This window comes from Tachyglossus aculeatus, unplaced genomic scaffold (genome assembly GCF_015852505.1).
Source record: "Tachyglossus aculeatus isolate mTacAcu1 unplaced genomic scaffold, mTacAcu1.pri scaffold_100_arrow_ctg1, whole genome shotgun sequence".
Lineage (NCBI taxonomy): Eukaryota > Metazoa > Chordata > Mammalia > Monotremata > Tachyglossidae > Tachyglossus > Tachyglossus aculeatus.
This window is the reverse complement of record NW_024044841.1, coordinates 411,292-434,067: the sequence shown is the minus strand read 5'-3', so window position 1 is coordinate 434,067 and position 22,776 is coordinate 411,292. Positions and strand designations below refer to the sequence as shown.

Genomic DNA, 22,776 nt, shown 5'->3' with positions numbered 1-22,776 from the left:
TTATTAGACCGTTTCTCCCAGCCTGTAGGGGGGCAAGTGCGGAGATCCAGCCCCCCGCCACCGCCCCCAACCCTAGAGCAATTGTATTCCTCTATCATGTCCTTGAAACTGTGCCAGCCTAGGTTTTCAGGTTTTAAAATCCGGGATAAGTATTGGCAAACCAGACCTTCTGGTCTGAGACACCACTGTAGAATATCTGGTGCTACACACAACAACTAAATTGATAGAACTTTTTCTCGTGTGTCCTCATGATACACATTTCACATCATGTTATGTAAAAGGTGTGATCTAGTGGACACCCGAAGACAGGGGGGTCAGTTAAGACATGTCAGCCAAGCGTGGCTTAGTGGAAAGAGCATGGGCTTTGGAGTCAGTGAACTTGGTTTCTAATCCCGGCTCCACCACTTATCTGCTTTGAGACCTTGTGCAAGCCACTTAATTTCTCTGTGCCTCAGTTACCTCATCTGTAGAATAGGGATTGAATGTGTGAGCCCCCCGTGGGACAATCTGATTTCCTTGTATCTACCCCAATGTTTAGAACAGTGCTCAACACATAGTAAGCACATACAAATACCATAATTAACATTATCATTATTATAGAGTGCTTACTAAGCATGGGAGAGTAAAATACAACAGAGTTGGTCGACACAATCAAAGCAATCAATGGTATTTTTTGCTTGCCTTGTTCAGAGCACTGTACTTAGTGCTTGGGAGAGTCCAGTACAACCGAGTTGGTAGACACATTCCCTGCCCACGAGAAGCTCAAAGTCTAGAGCACAGAGACAGTCATTAAAATAAATTTCGTCTATGTACATAAGTGCTGTGGAGCTGAAGGTGAGGTGATACAAATCCAAGTGCAGAGGTGTCACAGAAGAGGGAGAGAAAGTCAGGAAAAGAGGGCTTATTTGAGGAAGGCCTGTTTGAGGAGATGTGATTTTATTAATGTTTTGAAGGTGGGGAGAATGGTAGTCTGGTGTATATGGAAAGGGAGGGAGTTCCAGGCTAGGGGGAGGCCCTGGAAAAGGGGTCGGCGGCGAGGTAGATGAGAGCAGGGCACTCTTAGAAAGTTGATGCTAGAGGATTGGAGTGGGAAGGTTGACCTTTAGTAGTAACAATAATAATAATGATAATGATGATGGTATTGGTTAAGTGCTTACTATGTGGCAAGCACTGTTCTAAGCACTGAGGTACATACAAGACAATCAAGTTGTCCCATGTGAGGCTCACAATTTTAGCACCCATTTTACAAATGAGGTACCTGAGGCCCATTGAAGTTAAGTGACCTGCCTGAAGTCACACAGCTGATAGGTGGTAGAGCCTGGATTAGAACCCACGACCTCTGACTCCCAAGACCAGGCAAGTTAATGTCAGAAATTGTCTAGTATCTCAGAAGGCAATGTTACCTTCTGAGGTAAGAACCAAAGAGAAAGTAATGAGTTAGTGCCTACGAAGACCTGGATATTAATTGGAAAACGCTCCCACTTTACTTCTCATTTCCCAGTGTCCTCTGATCCTACCAGGCTGGGTAAAACCATCTTCCAGAAGGAAATGGCCAATCTCACGGAGGTTTCGGAATTCCTCCTGCTGGGTTTCTCGGAGGTCCAGGAGATGAGGCTGGTCCAGATCATGCTGTTCCTCCTGGGCTACTTGGTGTCCCTGACAGGGAAGCTCCTCATCGTCGCCATCACCACCCACGACCGGCACCTACACACCCCAGTGTACTTCTTCCTCAGGAACCTGTCCGTCCTCGACCTTTGCTATATCTCCATCACCGTCCCCAAATGCATCCACAGCTCCCTGACCGCCCACAGAGAACTCTCCCTCCTGGGCTGTACTTTCCACGTGTTTATGTTCATGCTCTGTCTGTGCAGAAACTTCCCTGCTCACGGCGATGTGATTCGACCGCTACGTGGACATCTGCCTCCCCCTGAGCTACAGGGTCATCATGGATGATGGGGCCTGTGGTAAAATGGCGGCTGCCTCGTGGCTCTTTAGCGCACTGAGGGCCATGATGTACATCATCATCACCTTCTCCTTCCCCGTCTGGAGGTCCAACGTCCAATGTCAAATTCTGTGAAATCCCTGAACTCATCAGTCTCGCGGGGCCCAGTGGAAATCTCCAGGAATTTTTTGACAGAAATCGTCTCAGTCGGCCTCACCTTCCGTTATTTCCTCACAATCGTCATTTCATACGCGCCCATCTTCCGGGCCATGCTGAGGATGCCGACCGTCGAGGGCTGGGACAAAGCTTTCCCCACCTGCCTGCCCCAGCTCGCCATCATGACTTTATTCGTAGCTGTGGCGCCTTCGCCTACCTCAAGCCCGTGCCATACTTCCCCTCGGCCCTGGACCTGCTGGTTTTCGTGTTCTAGACCGTGGTATCCCCTGCCCTGAATTCCCTCAATTACAGCCTGAGGAGCCGGGACACGAAGGTCTCCCTGAGGAGAATGATAGCAGGGATATGCCTCTAAAATTGAAGCAGAACATCCTCCATGAGGTTATGGGCCCTTCTAGCCCGAAAACCGCCGGGTCTCCACCCCTTGGCATCGTTCTCAGGGGAGTCACTGGTGATGATGGTGTTTCCTGTGGAGAAGGATGACTGGCCTGGTTACTGAGACCTCAGGATCAAGGTACGTCGGGCTTGAATTGATTACAACAACAGCGGCCTACAGAGAGTGGTGGATGTGGAGATTGGCTATTCGTCTGTAGTATTTGTAAAGCGCTTATTACCAATCGATCAATCGTATTTATTGAGTACTTTCTGTGTGCAGAACACTGTACTGAGCGCTTGGGAGAGAGCAGTAAAACCATAAGCAATTACCTGCCTACAACAAGTTAACCATTTTAGATGGGGAGGCAAACATTACTATTATAAACAAATTACAGATATAAACATAAGTGCAGGAGTGTGAGAGCAGGATGAATAAAGCGTGTAAATCCAAGTGCAAGGGCAACGCAGAAAGGAGTAGAAGAAGGAATGGGAGATTAATCAGAGAAGGGCTTCTGAGGAGAGGTAATCTTAATAAATCTCTAAAGGTGGAGAGAGTGAGAGCTCAGAGGAAGGTCGTATAACTAGGCTACTTTCCAGAGTCTCATTCGGTATCGGGATGTCTTTACATTATAAATTCATTGTGAGCGGTGACTATGTCTGTTTACTTTTGTATTCTAGTCCGCCAAGCGCTTGTTACAGTGCTTCGCATGCACCAAAGACAATTGAGTGAATTGCTGACCATGGGCATTCTCGTGGGTGAGGGAGGTAACCCTGGGACAGACTAGGTATTGCTGAACGTTCGGGGATAATGTCACCTCTGGACTCCTGAGTCTTCCATGAAACGAGTCTCTCAGAGTGAGCCCGGGGCTTGTCCTCCTGGGGGAAGCCCCTCCCCCCGTCTCGCCCAGAACAGCGACGAGCCCGGATTATTGGTTTTATGCCAGACTCTTTCCCGTCACAGCCACAAACCCGCATGAGGAGATGAGGAGGAAGAACTCAGCATGCCCAATCCTGGACTGCCCCAATGAGTCAAAGTCAATCGCTCACTCAATACATCCATCGTAGTTATTGAGTACTTATCGGTTTCAGAGTACTGTTCTGAGCACTTGGGAGAGCACAATACAAATTAGTTGATAGACAGGATCTGTGCCCACACGGAACTTACAACTGACTGTGTGCAGAGAACTGTAGTAAGTGCGTGGAAGTGTCCAGAACAACAGAGTGGGTAGACACAATGTCAGCCCTCAAGAAGCTTATAGTCTAGTGTAAGAAATAGATATTAAAATGGGTTACAGATAGGGGAAGCATCAGAGTATAAGAATACGTCCGTGTGTGAGAGGCAGCGTGGCCTAGGGGAAATACAAGAGGCCTGAAAGCCAGAAGACATGAGTTCTAATCCCAGCTTCACCACTTATTTGCGTTGTGATCTTTAGCAATTCACTTCACTTCTCTTTGCCTCAGTTACCTCATTTGTAACATGGGGATTAAGAATGTGACCCTCATGTGGAACATGGACTGTGTCCAAACTAATTAGCTTGTATCTACCCCAGCACTTAGGATAGTGTGCCTGGGACATAATAACTGCTTAACAAATACCACCAAAAATAGGGTAGGTGGTGGATCTGGGATTAGAACGCAGATCCTCTGCCTCCCATGCCTGTGTGCTTTCCACTTGGGTTATGCTGCTTTCCAATCATAGACCGGAATGGAAGATATAGAATACAAGTCCAGGTTCTAAAGGAGGGCCAGGTAAAAAGCCAGGAAGGCAGAGAAGATGGAACGGGAAGGCTAGGTATGCGAAGGGTGGACAGACGTTGGATGTGGGTGGCAAACCAGTCGCTGTGGAAAAGATACTGACAGCCCAAAGAAGGAAGGTCTCTGAGTTGGGAGGCATGGATTAATGATAATTACAGTATTTCTTAAGCGCTAACTATGTGCCAAGCACTACTCTAAGTGCCGGGGTAGATACAAGGTAATCAGGTTGTCACACGTGAGGCTCACAGTCTTAAACCCCATTTTAGGGTGAGGTCACCGAGGCACAGAGAAATTAAGTTGTTTGCCCAAGGTAGCACACCAGATAAGTGGCAGATCCAGGATTAGAATGCACATCGTCTGACTCCCAAGCCTGAGCTCTTGCCACTAAGCCATGCGGGTAACCTCTGCTTGAAACCAGTCGAGACCAAGCTGCCAGGACCCCAAGAGGAAGTCAGAGGACAATGAAACTGAGGTTACACTAGCCTGAAAACTCGCTGCCAGCAGGGATTGAGTCTTCCAACTCTGTTCTACTGTACTCTCTCAAGCGCTTAGTACAATGCTCTGCACACAGGAAGTGCTCAATATTGATCAATTATTCACCCTACCCTCAGCCCCAGTGCATTTATGTACATTTCCATCATTTACTGATTAATATTAATGTCAGTCTCTGCCTCTAGACTGTAAGACATTGTGGACAGGGAATGCTTCTACTGACCCTGTCCTATTGTGCTCTCCCAAATGCTTAAAACAGTGCTCTGTACGCAGTAAATACTTAATACCAGTGATTGGATGTCTTCTCGACTGCCTTTTAGGCTATGAATAAAAGAATCAAGTCGTAGGGAGCGGGGGAAGGCGATGAGACAGGCAGTATGTGCATACAAACCGTACCCAACGGCTCAAGGCCAGACTCAACAACAGGAGATAAAGAGACCAGGGCAAGAAAAACAAGCTTGCACCTGCAAGGCTCGGAGGCAACCTCAAGGCCATATCCGCAGCCAGCGATGGTTGGCAACGGGTGGCTGGGGGCGAGCCAGAGCAAACGCTTCGTGACTGGACAGAGCTTTTGTTAGCCTAGTGGCTGGAGGGCGGTGTGTGCTACATGGCAAAGCCTCGATACGCCATCCCCCGAGAAAACCCTGCCCCCGGGCAACGGAGGGTATAAGAGACGAACAAGACAAGGGGGGGGGGGGCGCGCCTCTCTCTCTCTATCGCCTCTCTCCCCCTCTCTCTCTCTCTCTCTCGCTCTCTCTCTCTTTCAACCATGTAACCGCTGATAGCAAATAAACGGCAACCAAGCTTTGAACCTCTGGCTGACTCTTCCTGGTATGAACACGCGGGCCGCGTCCGGAGATGTCCGAAGACCCGGAGAGGGTAAGAACCCGAGAGTTGCCCCCGAAACCAGAGGGAACAACGAGTGGCGCCCAACGTGGACTCGGATACCCCCATTTGGGAAGACCAGGGAGAGTGTCCCGTAGGCCAGGTAGCTAAAGGTCAGGCGGGAAGATGGGGACGGCACGATCGTTGCCCATATATAAGCCAGAAGATAAGGAATTGTACACCCGGCACTGTTACAAGATATTGAGAAGTAAGGGGGCAAAGATTGAGCTGAAAACAATAAGGGAAATTATAGGGAAGATAACTATGACCTCCCCGTGGATATTTAGTTCCGGGATCACGGAGGAGCGGTGGGACGTTATTGGGGAACAGATGACGGCCTATGAAGACTCCCACCCGGGGGAGCTAAAGGACGTGGACTTCCTTATACACGGTATGCTCCGTGCAGTCTTTCAAGGGCCAGAGAGACTCTCCTGGCAGCCATCCAAGAATTGGGCCGTAAACCCCCTAATTGGGACTCCTTTCATGGGATGGCCCAGAATGAAGGGGAAACCTCTGATGACTTTTTCACTCGTCTTAGTGAGAGAGAAGAGACGATGGTTAAAAGAATTGTATGTGTATGAAGGTTAGAGTAAGCATGTATGAAGGAGAAAGGGAAGAGACACGAGGGAATTTTAGTCAAATGTCGGTCTTCCTGTAATACTCCTGTGTTGCCTGTGCGAAAACTGGGCTCCCCTCTGTCTTATCGGTTAGTCCAGGACTTGCGTGCAATTAACTCTTACGTTTTGCCTATGCATGCTGTGATTCCTAGTCCCACGGCAGTAGTTAGCTCCATGAGCCCCAAAGCAACCTGTTTTACTTGGATTGATCTAACTGGTGCTTTCTTTACTATCCCGGTGTCCTGTGAGAGCCAGTACCTTTTTGCCTTTACCTGGGAAGGTCGTCAACTAACCTGGACGAGGCTTCCCCAGGGTTTTGTTCACTCCCCAACTATCTTTTCGAGAGCATTGTGCAGAGCCTTCTCTCCCCTCATATTACCCGAAGGGATCGGTATGTTCCAGTATATGGATGATATCCTTATTGCTGGGGACACGGAGGATCTGTGTCGGTCAGGTTCCCTCCAGGTCCTAGCATGTTTGCATCAGCTTGGTCTTAGAGTTAGTCGCGAGAAACGGCAGTGGTGTCAGCCCCAGGGAAAATATCTTGGGTTCATGTTGCGGGAGGGAGAAAGAGCAATCGCTCCCAAGCGAGCGAGCCTGATTCAATGCATGCCTCGCCCCACTACTAAGCGGGCCCTGAGAGGTTTTCTAGGTGCGGCTGGGTTTTGTCGAGCTTGGATTCCAGAATTTGGGTTGTTAACCAGACCCCTTTTTGAGCTCCTAAAAATGACTTCCCCAGAGCCCCTGAACTGGACTCCCGAGGCTGTAGAAGCCTTTCAGACACTAAAATCATGCCTGAGTTCAGCCCCTGCCCTGGGACTCCCTGACTACAGTAAGCCGTTCTATTTGTACATTCATGAACGCCACGGAGTGGCCTCAGGTGTTTTGTGCCAAACTCTCGATCCTCACTATCGACCAGTAGCCTATTATTCAGGTGTCCTTGATCCTGTCATTCTAGGTCAAGTACCTTGTATCCGCTGCATAGCTGCGGTGGTAATGCTGCTTGAAAAGTCTCAGGATATCCTCTTGGGACATCCCGTTGTTGGTCGGACTCCGCATGAAGTTGTGCGCCTCCTTCATGGAGCAGCCACGCAAGCCTTATCTGTGGCACGCCTGACTAAATATGAAGTTGCTTTATTGAAAAATCCGCAGGTACATGTGGAGCGCTGTGGCTCCTTGAATCCAGCTACCCTGCTTGAGTCCTCTCCCATGACTGACCAAATTCAAGATTGTGACGACGTAGTTCGGGAAACTGTCGCTCCTCGATCTGACCTTCGCGATGAGCCTTTGTCCTCTTCTAATCTAACTTTGTTTACAGATGGCTCCTCCTTTATGGACCAAGGGGTGCGCCTCACCGGCGCTGCTGTTGTTACCCTAACCTCTGTGCTGTGGACCGGCTCACTCCCAGCTTCTTGTAGTGCGCAGGCAGCTGAGCTTGAAGCCCTTACACAGGCATTATTACCCGGTAAAGGGAAGAGTGTGACCATCTATACAGACTCTAAGTATGCCTTTGGGGTCTGTCATGCTACAGGTGCCCTGTGGCAAAGTCGGGGGTTCCTCACTTCAGCGGGTCGTCAGGTTGCTAATGGGGATTGTATAGAGTGCCTATTACTCCTCTTGCTCCCAGCCGAGGTGGCCGTCGTGCATGTGCATGCCCACACCCGAGGAAGTGATTCCCCGAGTTTGGGCAATCGCCTAGCCGACGAGGCCTCTCGTTGGGCAACTCGGTATGCCCCCCTTGTATATGTAGCTCCTGTTATGACCCTGGCCCCCACGTCTATGCCTGGCACTCTGTTGCCCTCCCTGATTATTGATAAGGAAAGAGCTGAGTGGCCTCGGCAATATGAGGCACTGGAACGGGACGGACTCTCTTGGGTCCCTGATGGACGCCCTATTTTGCCCGCTGCTGCACTGCGACCAGTTTGTCTGGGTCTTCACCAGGAGACTCACTTTGGTGCAGATGCCTTGGCAGCCACAGTTCTTCGAGTTTGGTTTGCCCCAGGTATCCATCCTGTTGCCAAACGTGTCACAGCCAGTTGTGCTACTTTCCAGAGCTTCAGTGCTCACCCTGGTCATCGGGTTCCCTTGAGGGGGACGCCCTTGGGTCTATTCCCCTTTTGAGGGTTTGCAGGTTGATTTTGTGACACTTCCAAGGGCTGGTCGTTTCCGATATTTACTAGTCATTGTTGATCACCCGACTAGGTGGATGGAGGCTTTCTCTTCCTCCCGAGCAACTGCTCTTACAGTGGTGAAATGTCTCTTGCGGGAAGTCATTCCCAGGTTTGGGCCACCAGCTACCTGCTGTTATTGATTCTGATCAAGGATCACATTTTACTGAGTCTCTTCTATCTGAAATTTATCGACCTGTCTCTATATGTTGCCAACTTGGACTTCCCAAGCGCTTAGTACAGTGCTCTGCACACAGTAAGCGCTCAATAAATACGATTGAATGAATGAATGAATGAATCGACCACTTGGAATTGAATGTTCTTTGCATGCACCATACCAGGGCGATGATGCCCTGCGAGCCTATGTTTTGTCTCTCCAGGGAATTCTAGCTGAGCTGCAGGCTGCTGGAATCCTTCATCAGCGCATCCCTCTCACGGATCATCTGCATCCATTCATCGCTGGAGATTGGGTTTGGGTTAAGCACATGGTCGGCAACGGTTCACTTAAGCCATCCTGGGAGGGGCCCTACCAGGTTCTCTTGTCTTCCTTTTCTGCAGTTCGTGTTGCTGAGCGCCCCTCATGGATCCACCACTCCCAGGTGAAGCCAGCCGTTTTTGATGCTTCTCCTCCTGATTGTACTCCCCCAACGGTTTCTGCTGACTCTCAAGATTCCGAGCCACCCACTGTCCCAGCTTTATGGCTGCGTCGTACTTCTACCGGATGGGCTTCGGTCCTGTGAGATTTTGTCTGGTTGCTTATTTGTGTGTCTTGCCGCTGGTTTGGTTTTTTGCTGTGCTGTGTTTTTCAGCTCCTGAAGGCCTGCCTCTGATGTGCTTCATCTACCCTGATGCTTCTACAAACCCCGACAACACGCCTGTCCAAAGCTGAAGTCATGGACATGCAGCGCCGTCTGGACGCTGTGTTTCGCTGAGGAGGGGGATTGTTGTGTGTGCTCAGTTGTGCCTGGATTGTTGTGTGTGCTCAGTTGTGCTTGAATTTTTCTGTTGGATTTTTCTATCTTTTCTTTTTGCCTGGATGTTTTTGTCTTTTCCTTATCCTTTACTTTAGGCGCCGGCTTTGCAGAAGACCTTTGTTACCACGAGGAGGGTCGTATGTGATCCTCCCGGTGGCCATGGGCCTCGGAAGGATCAAAGGGGGGTTTTGCTTTTGCTCATGTGCCTCCCGTGCCTCCTTCGTCTCTTTTGCTCCATTGTTCCCCGGGTGGTCCGCGAGATTAAGGTCGAGATGCTCCCATTGCGCGGACGCCTTTAGCTGTCCCCGCCATAACGGGAGGGGGACACGTAGGGAGCGGGGGAAGGCGATGAGACAGGCAGTATGTGCACACAAACCGTACCCAACGGCTCAAGGCCAAACAGACTCAACAGCAGGAGATAAAGAGACTAGACGATATCAGCGTGGCCACTGCAGTTAGCTTAGTTTTCATCTCCTTCGACTCCATCATTGTATCGTACGTGCACATCTTCCTGGCCGTGCTGAGGATGCCAGCCACCAGCCGCCGAGAGCCGGGCCAGAGCTTTCTCTACCTGCCTGCCTCACCTCGGCGTCGTGACGTTATTCGTAGTGAATGGATCCTTCGTCTAGCTCAAGCCCGTTTCTTCTTGGCCCTGGACCTGATGGTGTCTGTGTTCTATACCGTGGTGCCTCCCAATTTGAACCCTCTAATATACAGCCTGAGCAACAGAGACATGAAGACCACACTGAGGAGAATGATAGCGGGGAAATGCCTCTAAAATGGCAGTAGAGCCTTCTTCTCTCTGAGGTCAGAGGTTCTTCTAGCCTGGAAGTTTCTGGATCCCCACCCCTTGGGATCAGTCACATGAGAACTACTGGTGACCGTGGAGTCTCCCATGGAGAAAGATGGACAGCCAGTTGCTGAAACCTCAGGACCCAGGACCACCATGCCCGAATAGATCATAATGCCAGCTGTCTACAGGGAGTGGTGGCCTTGGAGATTGGCAATTTGTTCATAGCATTTGTAAAGCGATTATTATCACTCAATCAATCGAGTGCTTACTGTGTGCACCGCCCTGTACTAAACTCTTGGGAGAGTACAATATAACAGAATTGTGTATTTGCAGGACACTATCCTAACAGCTGCGGTAGACAGGGGACAATCAGGTTATACCCAATCCCTGTCCCACACGGGGCTCACAGTCTTAACCTCCATTACATAGATGAGGTAACTGAGGACCCGAGAAGTGAAATGAGTCACACATCAAGTACATGGCAGAGCAGAGATTAGAAACCAGGTACCCCTCTGACTTCCAAACCCGTGCTTATTCCATTAGGCCCACCCAGTACATTAGCGTTAACTGCGACCAGACCAAAATCAGTCCTTGATCAGGACTGAGATGGCATGAAAATGAGGTGGCCCTTATTAATCAGTCAGTCAGTCAGTTAATCGTATTAATTGAGTGCTTACTGTGTGCATAGCGCTATACTAAGTGCTTGGGAGAGCACAACATAACAATTTAATGGACACATTCCCTGACCACAGCAAGTTTATGGTCTCGAGGGGTAGACGGACATTAATTGACACAAATAAATGACAGAGACGAATGTAAGCGCTGTGCGGCTGGGACGGTGGGATGAATAAAGGGAGCAAGTCAGGGTGACGCAGAAGGAAGTGGGAGAAGAGGAAAGGAGGACTGTAAAGGGAGACAGAACTGTAAGATAGGACTAAGAAATCCAATAGTCATGGCACCCAACCGGACGCTGGGGTTTTGGTGCTGTTAGACAAGGGGGCAGGGAAACTGTGCGGGTGGTCAACGGGGTCACTCAAGGATACTGGACCCAGAGCAGGAGACAGAACTACCAGAAACCAGATTATCCAGTACAAAATCAGATGCATGATCAATCAAGCACTTGGTACAATGCTCTGCACACATAGGCATTCAATAAATACGATTGAATGAATGAATCAGTCAATCAATCAATTTTATTTACTGAACACTTACTGTGTAGAGAGCACTGCACTGAGCCCTTGAGAAACTACAATATAGCAGACTTGCTAGACAGGTTCCCTGCCCACAGTGAGCTTACAATGTAGCTGGGGAGACAGATGTTAACGTAAATGAATAAATTATAGGTATGGACATAAGTGCTGTGGGGTGGAGGGAGAGGTGAATAAAGTATATAAATCCAAACACCAGGATGGTGCGGAAGGGAGTGGGAGAAGAGGAAATGAGTGCTTAGTCAGGAAAGGCCTCTTGGAGGAAATTTGCTTAAGGCTGTGACGGTGGGGAAAGTGAGAGCACAGAAGAGGACCACTCAAATAGTCAGTTTGCCAGAGTTTCGTTCGTTATCAGAAATTCTGTACATTATGCATTCACTGTGAGCGCTGAATATGTCTGTTTATTGTCTTATTGTATGCTTCCAAGAGTTCATTACAATGCTTTACACCCAGAAAGCATTTAACGAAGAAAATTGAATGAATTTGTGACCATGAGCATTCTCATGGGTGAGGGGGGTAACATTAGTGATACAGTCTGAGCACTGCTGAACCTCGGGCCTAAGGTCACCTCGGGGACTCCTGAGTCTTCCAGGTAACGAGTCTCTCGGGCCGAGCTTGGGGCTGGTCCTCCCGGAGAAACCCCATCCCCACCGCCACGCCCAGTACAGCAAATGCTGTCTCTGAGGAGCCCAGAGCACTGGTGTTATGCCAGACTCTTTCCCATCACGGCCTTAAACCCACATGAAGGGACAAGGAGGAGGAACTATGCATCCCCAATCCTGGGCCGCCCTGGTGAGTAAAAATCAATCTCTCAATCCATTCGTCGTAGTTACTGAGCACTTACTGGGTGTAGAGCACTCTACTGATACAATTGAAATGATAGGATCTGTGCCCACAAGGAGCTTACAATTGACTGTGTGCAGAGCGCTGTACTAAGTGCTAGGGCGAGTCCAGTAAAACAGAGTGATGACGATGATTATGATGATGGTATTTGTTAAGCACTTACTATGTGCCAAGCTTTGTTCTAAGCCCTGGGGTAGATACGAGGTAATCAGGTTGTCACACATGTGGGGCTCATAGTCTCAATCCCCATTTTACAGATTAGGTTACTGAGGCACAGAGAAGTTAACTGACTTGCTCAAAGTCACACAGCTGATAAATGATGGAGCCGGGATTAGACCCCACAAACCCGGGTTCTTTCCATTAAGCCACGCTGCTTCTCTAGTGGTTAGACACAATGCCTGTCTTCAAGAAGCTTAGAATCTAGTGTAATAAAAAGAGACATTAAAATGAATCACAGATAGGAAAAGTAGCAGAATATAAGGATACGTATATGTGTGAGAAGCAGAGTGGCCTAGTGGAAAAATCACAGGCCTCAGAGCACCTGGGTTCTTATTCCAGCTCCACCACATATCTGCTTTGTGACCTTGAGCAAGTCATTTCACTTCTCTGTGACTGAGGTACATCACCTGTAAAATGGGGATAAAGACCGTGACCCTCATGTGGAACATGGACTGTGTCCAACCTAATTAGCTTGTATCTACTCCAGAACTTAATATCATACCTGGCACCAAGTAACCTCTTAATACCACCAAAAAAGGGTAGGTGGTGGAGCTGGGATTAGAACCCAGGTCCCCTGACACCCAGGCTTTCCACTAGGCTACTTTGCTTCCCAATCCCAGAACAGGATGGAAGATATAGAACGCAAGGCCGGGCTGTAAGGAGGGGTCGGGTAAAAAGCCAGGAATACAGAGAAGATGGAACTGGAAGGATGTGTGTGAGTTGAGAGACCAGACGTGGGATGCGGGTGGAACATCCACCGCTGTGGGAAAATACTGACCGCCAGAAGAAGAGAATTAGGAGTTAGGAGGCATGGACTGCAAACATCTAATTGAAACCAGTCGAGACAAAGCTGCCAGGATCCCAAGAGAAGGACAAAGGATAATGAAGCTGAGACTAGACTACCCTCGAAGCTCTCTGCGGCCAGGGAACCTGTCTTCCCATTCTGTTTTACTGTACTCCCCCCAAATCTTAGTACAGTGCTCTGCACCCAGTAAGTGCTCAATAAATACCATCGATTGACCGAGTGCCTACTGGACTGCCTTTGAGGCTATGAATAACAGACTATATCTACCTCTATCGGATTTCCTTAGTCATATTTGGTTGGGTTGAAGAGGAACCTACCTGCAGAGAACACTCAAAATAAGGAAAGGAATTTATATTCATTTTCATAAATTACATATTTATGTTAATGTTCATCTCCTCCACTAGAAACTCACTTTGGGCAGGGAACGTTTCCACTAACTCTGTTCTATTGTGCTCTCCCAAGCACTTAGTACAGTGCCCTTGCACACAAAAAGCTCTCAGGAAACACTATTAATATTGAATAAATATTAGGCAATGTGGGTCATTCATTCATTTCTAGACTGTGAGCCCGGTGCGGACAGGGATTGTCTCTCTTTGTTTTTGAATTGTACTTTCCAAGTGCTTAGTACAGTGCTCTTCACACAGAGCACTAAATCAATCAATCAATAAATACACAATCAATCAATAAACATAATCAATAAATAGTATTGAATGATAATATCAGGATGCCATTATGGCACACACCAAAAAGGTGATTGCAGAAATGATCAATTAATCAGTGGTATTTATTAAGCACAAACTGTGTGCCAAGCACTTAACTAAGTACTTGGGAGAGTGAATAGAACAGAGTTGGGAGAGTATAGTAGGTTAGAGTTGGTAGACAATATAAAAACATATTTGTAAAGTGTGCATATGTGGGTGTGTGTTTGTGTGTGTGTATGTGTAAGAGAGAGAGAAAGGGTGGGGGGGTGTGGTGATAGGACTCCAGAACCTTTTTCAGTGCTCTAAAGTCATTGCCTTCCCATCCTGGGTATCTGTGAAAGTGAAAATGCAGACTTAGAAACAAAAACGGAGGGAGGATGAAAGTTGAAAATAAAAATGAGGATTTTCCGATTCATTCCTATAAATGTGCTTCTTCTCTGTGCCTCTTTGGGAAATTCACAGATAATCCATGAAAATGGGAAACACCACCAAGCTGACAGAACTCCTCCTGCTGGGATTCTCGGAGGTCCGGGAGCTGCAGCTGGTCCACACCGCACTGTTCTTCCTGGTCTACCTGGTGGCCCTGATGGGGAATCTCCTCATCGTCGCCATCACCGTCCTCGACAGGCGCCTCCACACCCCCATGTACTTCTTCTTCAGGAACCTGTCCATCCTCGACCTCTGCTACATCTCCATCACCATCGCAAGTCTACCCACAACTCCCTGATCAATGGCAGAGCCATCTCTCTATGGGGCTGTGTGGCTCAGATCTTATTTGTGGTTTCGTTTGCTTTCTCGGAGTTGTTCCTCCTCACGGCGATGTCCTATGACCGCTATGCCGCCATCTGCTGCCCCCTGCGCTACGAGGTCATCATGGACAAAGGGGCCTGGGGAAAGATGACCGCCACCTCGTGGCTCAGCGGGGGCATATTCGGGGTGATGTACACAACAGGAACATTAACACTGAGCTTCTATGGCTCTAACTTGATCCAACAGTTCATCTGCGACATCCCTTTCTTACTGAAGATCTCCTGTTCCCGAAACGCACATTGTCATCGATGTCAGCATGGTCACTGCATTTAGCTTGGCTTTCATCTCTTTCATTTGCATTGACTTATCGTACATGCACATCTTTCTGGCTGTGCTGAGGATGCCGGCCGCCGAGGGCCAGGCCAAAGCCTTTTCCACCTGCCTTCCTCACCTCATTGTTGTTACCATTTTCCTCTCGACTGGAACCGTTGCCTACCGCAAACTCATATCAGTCTCCCCCTGCACCCTGGACCTGCTGGTGTCCATGTTCTACATCATGGTGCCCCCCGCTCTGAACCCCCTCATCAACAGCCTGAGGAACCGGGACATGAAGGCCGCTCTGGGGAGGATCCTGCGGGGGCATACAGTCTTCCAGAACAAAGATTCCTTTTTTTTTGACCGGACATTTGCCCCCAGAGTGTTTTTAAGCCCCCCGGCTGTGAACTGCACTGTACTAAGTTGGAAATTTCTCCTTCTCTGGTGATCAATCAATCAGTGGTATTTACCGAGGGCTTACTTAGTGCAGCACACTGTACTTAGTGTTTAGGACAGTCCAACACAACAGAATTGGCAGAGACGTTCCCCTCCCACAAGGAGCTAACAGTCTTGAATACTATTCACTACCCTGTCTCCCTTCCCCTGACTTCCCAGATTCCAAATCCTTCCCTGACTAAATTGCTATTTATCCAGTATCATGACGGAGATTCCGTTTTCAGCTGATCCATGTCATGTCTACTACAGATCACTCTCCCCACTTTCACAGCCTATTGAAGGAAAATCTCCTCCAAGAGGCCTACCAAGCCCACATTTCCTCTTCTCCCACTCCTTTCCCCGTCACCGTTGCACTTGGATTTGCTTCCTTTATACACTCCTCCCTCAGCCCCACAGCACTTATGTCCATATCCATCATTCATTTTTTATATTCATTTCTGTGTCCGCCACTAGTCCGTATACTTACCTTGGGCAGGGAACGCGTCTGCCGACTCTGTTATATTGAACTGTCCCAAGCACTTAGTAAACCGTTCTGCGTACAGTAAGCCCTGAATAACTATCACTGTTTGATTGATTAGCTAATATGTTCCCGGATGACTTTCCATGCAATATTTTAACATTAAGTGCCTAGTCTCCCTTCTCTAGAATCCAGCTGCTCTCCCAGAATTGATTCCCAATGCTTGGGAATATTGTGATGTGGTATTTGGGGTGGCGATGTTATGTTGGTTTCCCCCGCCTCCACCCAACTTATTTATTCACTATCCCTTCTGGGTTGCCTGAACCCTAAGGTCTTAACCTCTAAGGACTTGGATACTTACCCCACCCCCTCCCCATAACACTTATGTCCAAATCCTTACACTCTATTGCTTCCCGTCTGTAATTCACTTGAATATCTGCCTCCACCATAAGATTGCCAGCCCCTTGAGACAGGGATCCTGTTTAAGAAGCCTAGTGGTTTGTCCAAAGACATAAAACAGTGCTCTGGTAGTGCTCACCAAATAGGGAAGCAGAATAGCCTAGAGGAAAGGCCCAAGGCCTGGGAGTTAGAGGATCTGGGTTCTAATCATCTCTTCACCACTTGTCTGCTCTGTGACCTTGGTCAAGTCACTTCTCTGTCGTTCAGTTTCCTCATCTGTAAAATGGGGATGAAGATTGTGAGCCCCGTGTGAAACGGAGACTGTGTCCAACCTGATTAGCTTGTATATATCTCCAGTGCTTATACAGTGCTTGACAAATAGTAAGTGCTTAACACATGCTACAGTTACTATTATTATTATTATTATCTTCAGTGCATAAGAGGACAAAAACAGAGAGAGGAAAGAGTTAGTTAATGGGGGATCCTAGATCATAAGGAGGGAATCAAAAAGAGATCCTTGAACATAAAAATGATTCCAGGTGACAACTTCCCTACCCAGAAGAAGTGAAAAGTCTAGAGAGGGAGACAGGCAGTAATCTAAATAAATAATTTACGATATACAATTCTTAATTTATTAATATGAAGTGCTGTGGGGTTGAGAGTAGCTTTATTATTCTCATGGGGAAGCCAGGATAATTCATTTATTCACTCATTCAATCATATTTGATAGCACTGTAGATTCTGGGGGTTTTCAGTCACGAGGTCCCTCAGAACAAAAGAGGAATCCTGCTTTCTCCAAAGGCAACAGAGAGGTCACATGGGAAGGATTATAAATTGCCACTCGAGAGGTGCGCAGAATGTGAAAGACACCATCTTTTGGGAACTCCACAACAAGAGAATGATATCTCCTCTTGGGTGCAACCAGCAATCAATCAGTGGGATTTACTGAACGCTTACTGTATACAGGGCACTGGACTAAACGCTCAGGAGAGTACAATAATACAGAGTTGGGAGATATGTTCCCTGGCCACAGTGAACATACAGTCCAGAGGAGGAGACAGACTTTAATTAATCCATCAATGGAAATTATGGAACGCTTCCTGTATGGAGAGCTCTGTACTAAGCGCTCTGGAGAATGCAATATAACAGAGTTGGTAGACAGGTTCCCTGACCACAACGAGCTTGACATCTACAGACAGAGGGGCTGAACAGCATAAAGGGGAGGTTTTTAACTCTGGGAGAAATGTGACGAGGAATAGCCGGTTTCCAGCCATTGGTAAGTGCCAACGTGCATCAGGAAATCCATTTCAGTGACCCTCAGCTGTTTCATTGTTCATGTGAGCACCTGGATGATCCTTGTCTTCCTCTAGTTTGATAATTGCTTCCTATATTCCAGGTACAGGGCTAGGCTCTTGGTTAGATATAAGACTGGACAGAGTTCATTCCCCACATGGGGCTCACAATTTAAATTGGATGGAAAACAGGTATTTTTTAAAGGTACTTGTTAAGCACTTAGTGTGTGCCTTGTAATAATAATAACAATAATAATGATTATGGTATTGGCTATACGCTTACTATGAGCCAGGCACTGAACTGAACGCTGGAACTGTTCTAAGTGCTGGAGTTGATACAAGATTGGACATAGCCCACGTCCCACATGGAGCTCACACTCTAAGTAGAATGGAGAACGGGTATTTTTATTATTGATACGTGTTAAGCACTCAGTACGTGCCTAGAACTATTCCAAGTGTTAGGGGAAATACAGGATAATAATAATGATGGTATTTGTTAAGCACTTACTATATGCCAATCACTGTTCTAAGCATTGGAGTATATACAAGGTAATCAGGTTGTCCCATATGGAGATCACAGTCTTAATTTCCATTTTACAGATGAAGAAACTGAGACACAGAGAAGTTAAGTGGCTTGCCCAAGGTCACACAACAAACAAGTGGCAGAGGCAGGATTAGAACTTAGGTTTTCTGGCTCCCAAGCCTGTGCTCGTTCCACTAAACCATGCTGCTTCTCTAATAAACAGATTGACCATAGACTCTCTCCCACATGGGGCTCACAGTTAAGGTAGCGAGGAGAAAAAGTAATTAATCACTATTTGCAAATGAAGGAACTGAGGCCAGAGAAGTTATGTGACTGGCCAAAAGTTTCACAGCAGGTCACATTGCAAGCTAGTGGCATACCTATAATTGAAACTCTGTCTCCTGGTCTAGATATCTCCTCGAATTTTGTTTGGTCTCTGTGCTTCTGTCTCCCTATCTCTGTTTCTCTGTGTCTGCCTGTCTTTAAGTCACACTGCCGTTTCGTGTTTTTCTTTGTGTTCATTTGGGAGAGGAGAGTGGTGGTCTGTCAGATATGAAGGAGAGGGCGTTCCAGAGCAAATAGGCTAGTGTGACTAGATAAATAAGAGGAATTGCAGTATCTCAATCTTCATAAATATTTAAGAACATGGAACGTTCCCGGGAGAATAAATTGGTTTATGTGCTTGTCTTCATTCCAAGCCAGAGGCAGAAGAATGAGAAATCTGAGAGGTCCGATGCAACCTAACAATTTCACGTTTCTTGTGTGTTTCTCGGAATGATACTCAATTGTTTTCTTGTTACCCTCAAGTAGTCCTCAGACCACATGGCCAATCGCACAGTTGTGAGGGAATTCCTACTGCTGGATTTCTCAGAGGTCCGAGAGCTGAAGCTGGTCCAACCTGTGCTGTTCTTCGTGGTCTACCTGGCGGCCCTGACAGGGAATCTCCTCGTCGTCGCCGTCACCGCCCTCGACCAGCGCCTCCAGCTCCCCATGTAATACTTTCTCAGGAATCTGTCAGTCCTCGACCTCTACTACATCTCTGCCACCGTCCCCAAATCCATCCTCAACTCCCTGATCAATAACAGATCTATCTATTTCAGAAGCTATGTGGCCCAGGTCTTTTTGGTGGTTCTGTTTGCCGATTCAGAGCTGTTCATCTTCACGGCGATGTCCTATGACCGCTTCGCAGCCGTCTGCCGCCCCCTGCGCTACAATGCCATCTTTGACTAAGAGGCCTGTGGAAAGATGGCCTCCATCTCCTCGCTCAAGGGAGGGCTTTTCGGGGCGAGGTACTCAGCCAGGACGTTCACACTAAGCTTCTGTGAGTCCATCATGATCCAGCACGTCTTCTGCGACGTGCCCTCCTTACTGAAGATCGCCTGCTCGGAAACGCACGTTGTCTTTGACGTTAGCCTGGCTGTGGGTATCGGAATTAGTTTCATGTCCTTTGTCTCCATCGTCATCTTCTACATCCTCATCTTCTCGGCCGTGCTGAGGTTCCCGTCCACCGACAGTCAGGCCAAAGCCTTTACCACCAGCCTGCCCCACATCGCCATCAGAACTCTTTATCTCTCGATGGGAAAATTTACCCACCTCAACACTGTGTCAGACTCCCCCTCGACGCTGGACCTGCTGATGCCCGTGTTCTACCTTGACCTTGAGGAACGTTTATGGCTGAAACCCATTACTCCTGTCTGCTCTCTGCTCTTCTTCCACTCTGAAATTGGCTGTGTACCTCTTATACACTTTGATACTTACCCCAGCCCCACGATACTCGTATAAATAGTCTCATGCTCTAATAATTCCCCTAACCCTGATCTACTGTCATGTCTATCTCCCCCTGTAGTCTGCAAGCTTCTTGAAGGCAAGTATCATGTCTACCAACTCCGTCGCATTGTACTTTCTCAAGTGCTTATTACAGTGCTCTGCAAACAGTAAGCACACAATAAAAATCCATTGATTGATTGATTGTTATCCCAATCTCCATCAATGCATGGGAAAAGGAAGCTATAAAGCTCAGAAGAGACGATGGGAGCGACAAAGAAGGCAGAGAAGGAACATGGGCAGAGAGAAATCGGGAAGATCCAGGAAAACACGGCTGGAGTGGTCAGAGGATGGTGAGAGGCTGCTCTGGGGTTGGTGGTGGTCTCACATAGAAAGAGCATCCAGGGCCAAGGGGGTAGGGGTGTAGAGGAGTAGGATTACCCAAAAATAATTGCTACAGGAAATGGACCACAATCAGAGGCCATTAGAGGACCAGGTAGAACAGATCCAGGAATAATTGACCAGGGGAAAAGCAGACTCTAGAGAGAAAGACTATAACTTTCATTTCATTAATAGTACTTAAGGGTTTACTATATTTCAAGTACAGTACTAAGTGATGGGATAAGCGATGAAGCATGGGCTAGTGGATAGAGCACAGGACTCCTCAAAAATATCCAGTGGCTACCAATCAATCTGCGCATCAGGCAGAAACTCCTCACCCTCGGCTGCAAGGCTCTCCATCACCTCGCCCCCTCCTACCTCACCTCCCTTCTCTCCTTCTACTGCCCAGCCTACACCCTCCGCTCCTCTGCGGCTAATCTCCTCACCGTGCCTCGTTCTCGCCGGTCCCACCGTCGACTCCAGGCCCACATCATCCCTCTGGCCTGGAATGCCCTCCCTCCCAACATCCGCCAAGCTAGCTCTCTTCTTCTCTTCAAGGCCCTACTGAGAGCTCACCTCCTCCAGGAGGCCTTCTCAGACTGAGCCCCCTCCTTCTGTTCCCCATCCCCCCGCCTTACCTCCTTCCCTTCCCTATATGTTTGCACGTATTTATTACTCTATTTATTTATTTATTTTACTTGTACATATCTATTCTATTTATTTTATTTTGTTAGTATGTTTTGTTTTGTTCTCTGTCTCCCCCTTCTAGAATGTGAGAACACTGTTGGGTAGGGACCGTCTCTATATGTTGCCAACTTCTACTTCCCAAGCGCTTAGTACAGTGCTCTGCACATAGTAAGCACTCAATAAATACGATTGATTGATTGATTGGTTGATTGAGGACTGGGAATAGGAAGGAACTGATCTGCCACGTTGCTGTGCCACCTTGGGCAAGTCACCTCACTTCTCTGTGCCTCAGTTGCTTCATCTATAAAATGAGGATTAAGACTGTGAGACCCATATGGGAAAGGAACTCCCTCTCAGGCCCCCTGTTCCTTCCCCTCCTCCATCCCTCACCCCCAACGATCTGGCCTCCTACTTCATTAGTAAAATTAACTCCATTAGATCTGAGCTCCCCAAAGTCACTCTCCCCCCCTTCGCCAACCCCCCTGCTCTCAACCCTCTCCGCTACTCTCCCGTTCTTCCCAGCAATATCTTCAGATGAGATCTCCTCCCTCCTCTCAAGTGCTACTCCAGCCACCTTTGCTTCTGACCCCATTCCCTCTCATCTTATGAAATCTATCGCCCCTTCCCTCCTCCCCACCTTACCTTCCATCTTCAACCACCCACTCCCCACTGGTTTATTCCCCTCTGCCTGCAAACATGCCCACGTCTCCCCCATCCTAAAAAAAACACTCTTGACCCCATCTCTCCTTCTAGTTATCGCCTTACCTCCCTCCTACCATTCCTTTCCAAACTCCTTGAATGAGTCGTCTACACCCGCTGCCTCACATTACTCAATGCCAACTCTCTCCTCGACCCATTCCAATTTGGCTTCCGACCCCTACACTCCACCGAAACTAACCTCTCAAAGGTCACCAATGACTTCCTTCTTGCCATATCCAACGGTTCCTACTATATCCTAATCCTCCTCGACCTCTCAGCTGCCTTCGATATTGTGGACCACCCCCTTTCCCTCAACACGCTGTCCAGGCTTGGCTTCACAGACTCCATCCTCTCCTGGTTCTCCTATTATCTCTTCAGCCGTTCATTCTTAGTCTCCTTTGCGGGCTCCTCCTCCCCCTCCCATCCCCTTCCTGTAGGGGTTCCTCAAGGGTCAGTTCTTGGTCCCCTGCTGTTCTCTATCTACACTCACTCCCTTAGTGAACTCATTTGTTCCCACGTCTTCAACTATCATCACCACGATGGTGACACACAAATCTCCATCTCCGCCCCTGCTCTCTCTCCCTCCCTCCAGGCTCTTATCTCCTCCTGCCTTCTGGACATCGCCATCTGGATGTCTGCCCACCATCTAAAAATCAATATGTCTAAGACTGAACTCCTTATCTTCCCTCCCAAACCCTGACCTCTCCCTGACTTATGCGTCACTGTAGACAGCACTACCATCCTTCCCGTCTCACAAGCCCGCAACCTCGGTGTCATCCTCGACTCCGCTACCTCGTTCACACCTCATATCCAATCCGTCACAAAAACCTGCCGGTCTCACCTCCCCAACATCGCCAAGATCCGCCCTTTTCTCTCCATACAAACCGCTACCCTCCTGGTCCAGTCTCTCATCCCATCACGACTGTATTACTGCATCAGCCCCCTCTCTGATCTCCCCACTTAAGTCTATACTTCACGCTGCTGCCCGGGTCATCTTTGTGCAGAAACGCTCTGGGCATGTTACTCTCCTCCTCAAAATTCTACAGTGGCTACCAGTCAATCTACGCATCAGGCAAAATCTCCTCACTCTCGGCTTCAAAGC

General features: G+C 48.2%; 1 protein-coding gene across 1 annotated transcript; it reads left to right on the top strand.

The window, feature by feature from the left end:
• The first annotated feature begins 1,608 nt into the window (after window positions 1-1,608).
• Window positions 1,609-19,373, top strand: LOC119922189 (olfactory receptor 14A16-like). Its single transcript, XM_038742164.1, has 7 exons — window positions 1,609-1,718; window positions 1,939-2,063; window positions 2,111-2,292; window positions 2,373-2,432; window positions 14,819-14,995; window positions 17,699-17,724; window positions 19,151-19,373. Exons 1-7 carry the CDS (start codon window positions 1,609-1,611, stop codon window positions 19,371-19,373), a joined length of 903 nt encoding a protein of 300 aa, XP_038598092.1.
• The last annotated feature ends 3,403 nt before the right edge of the window (window positions 19,374-22,776 follow it).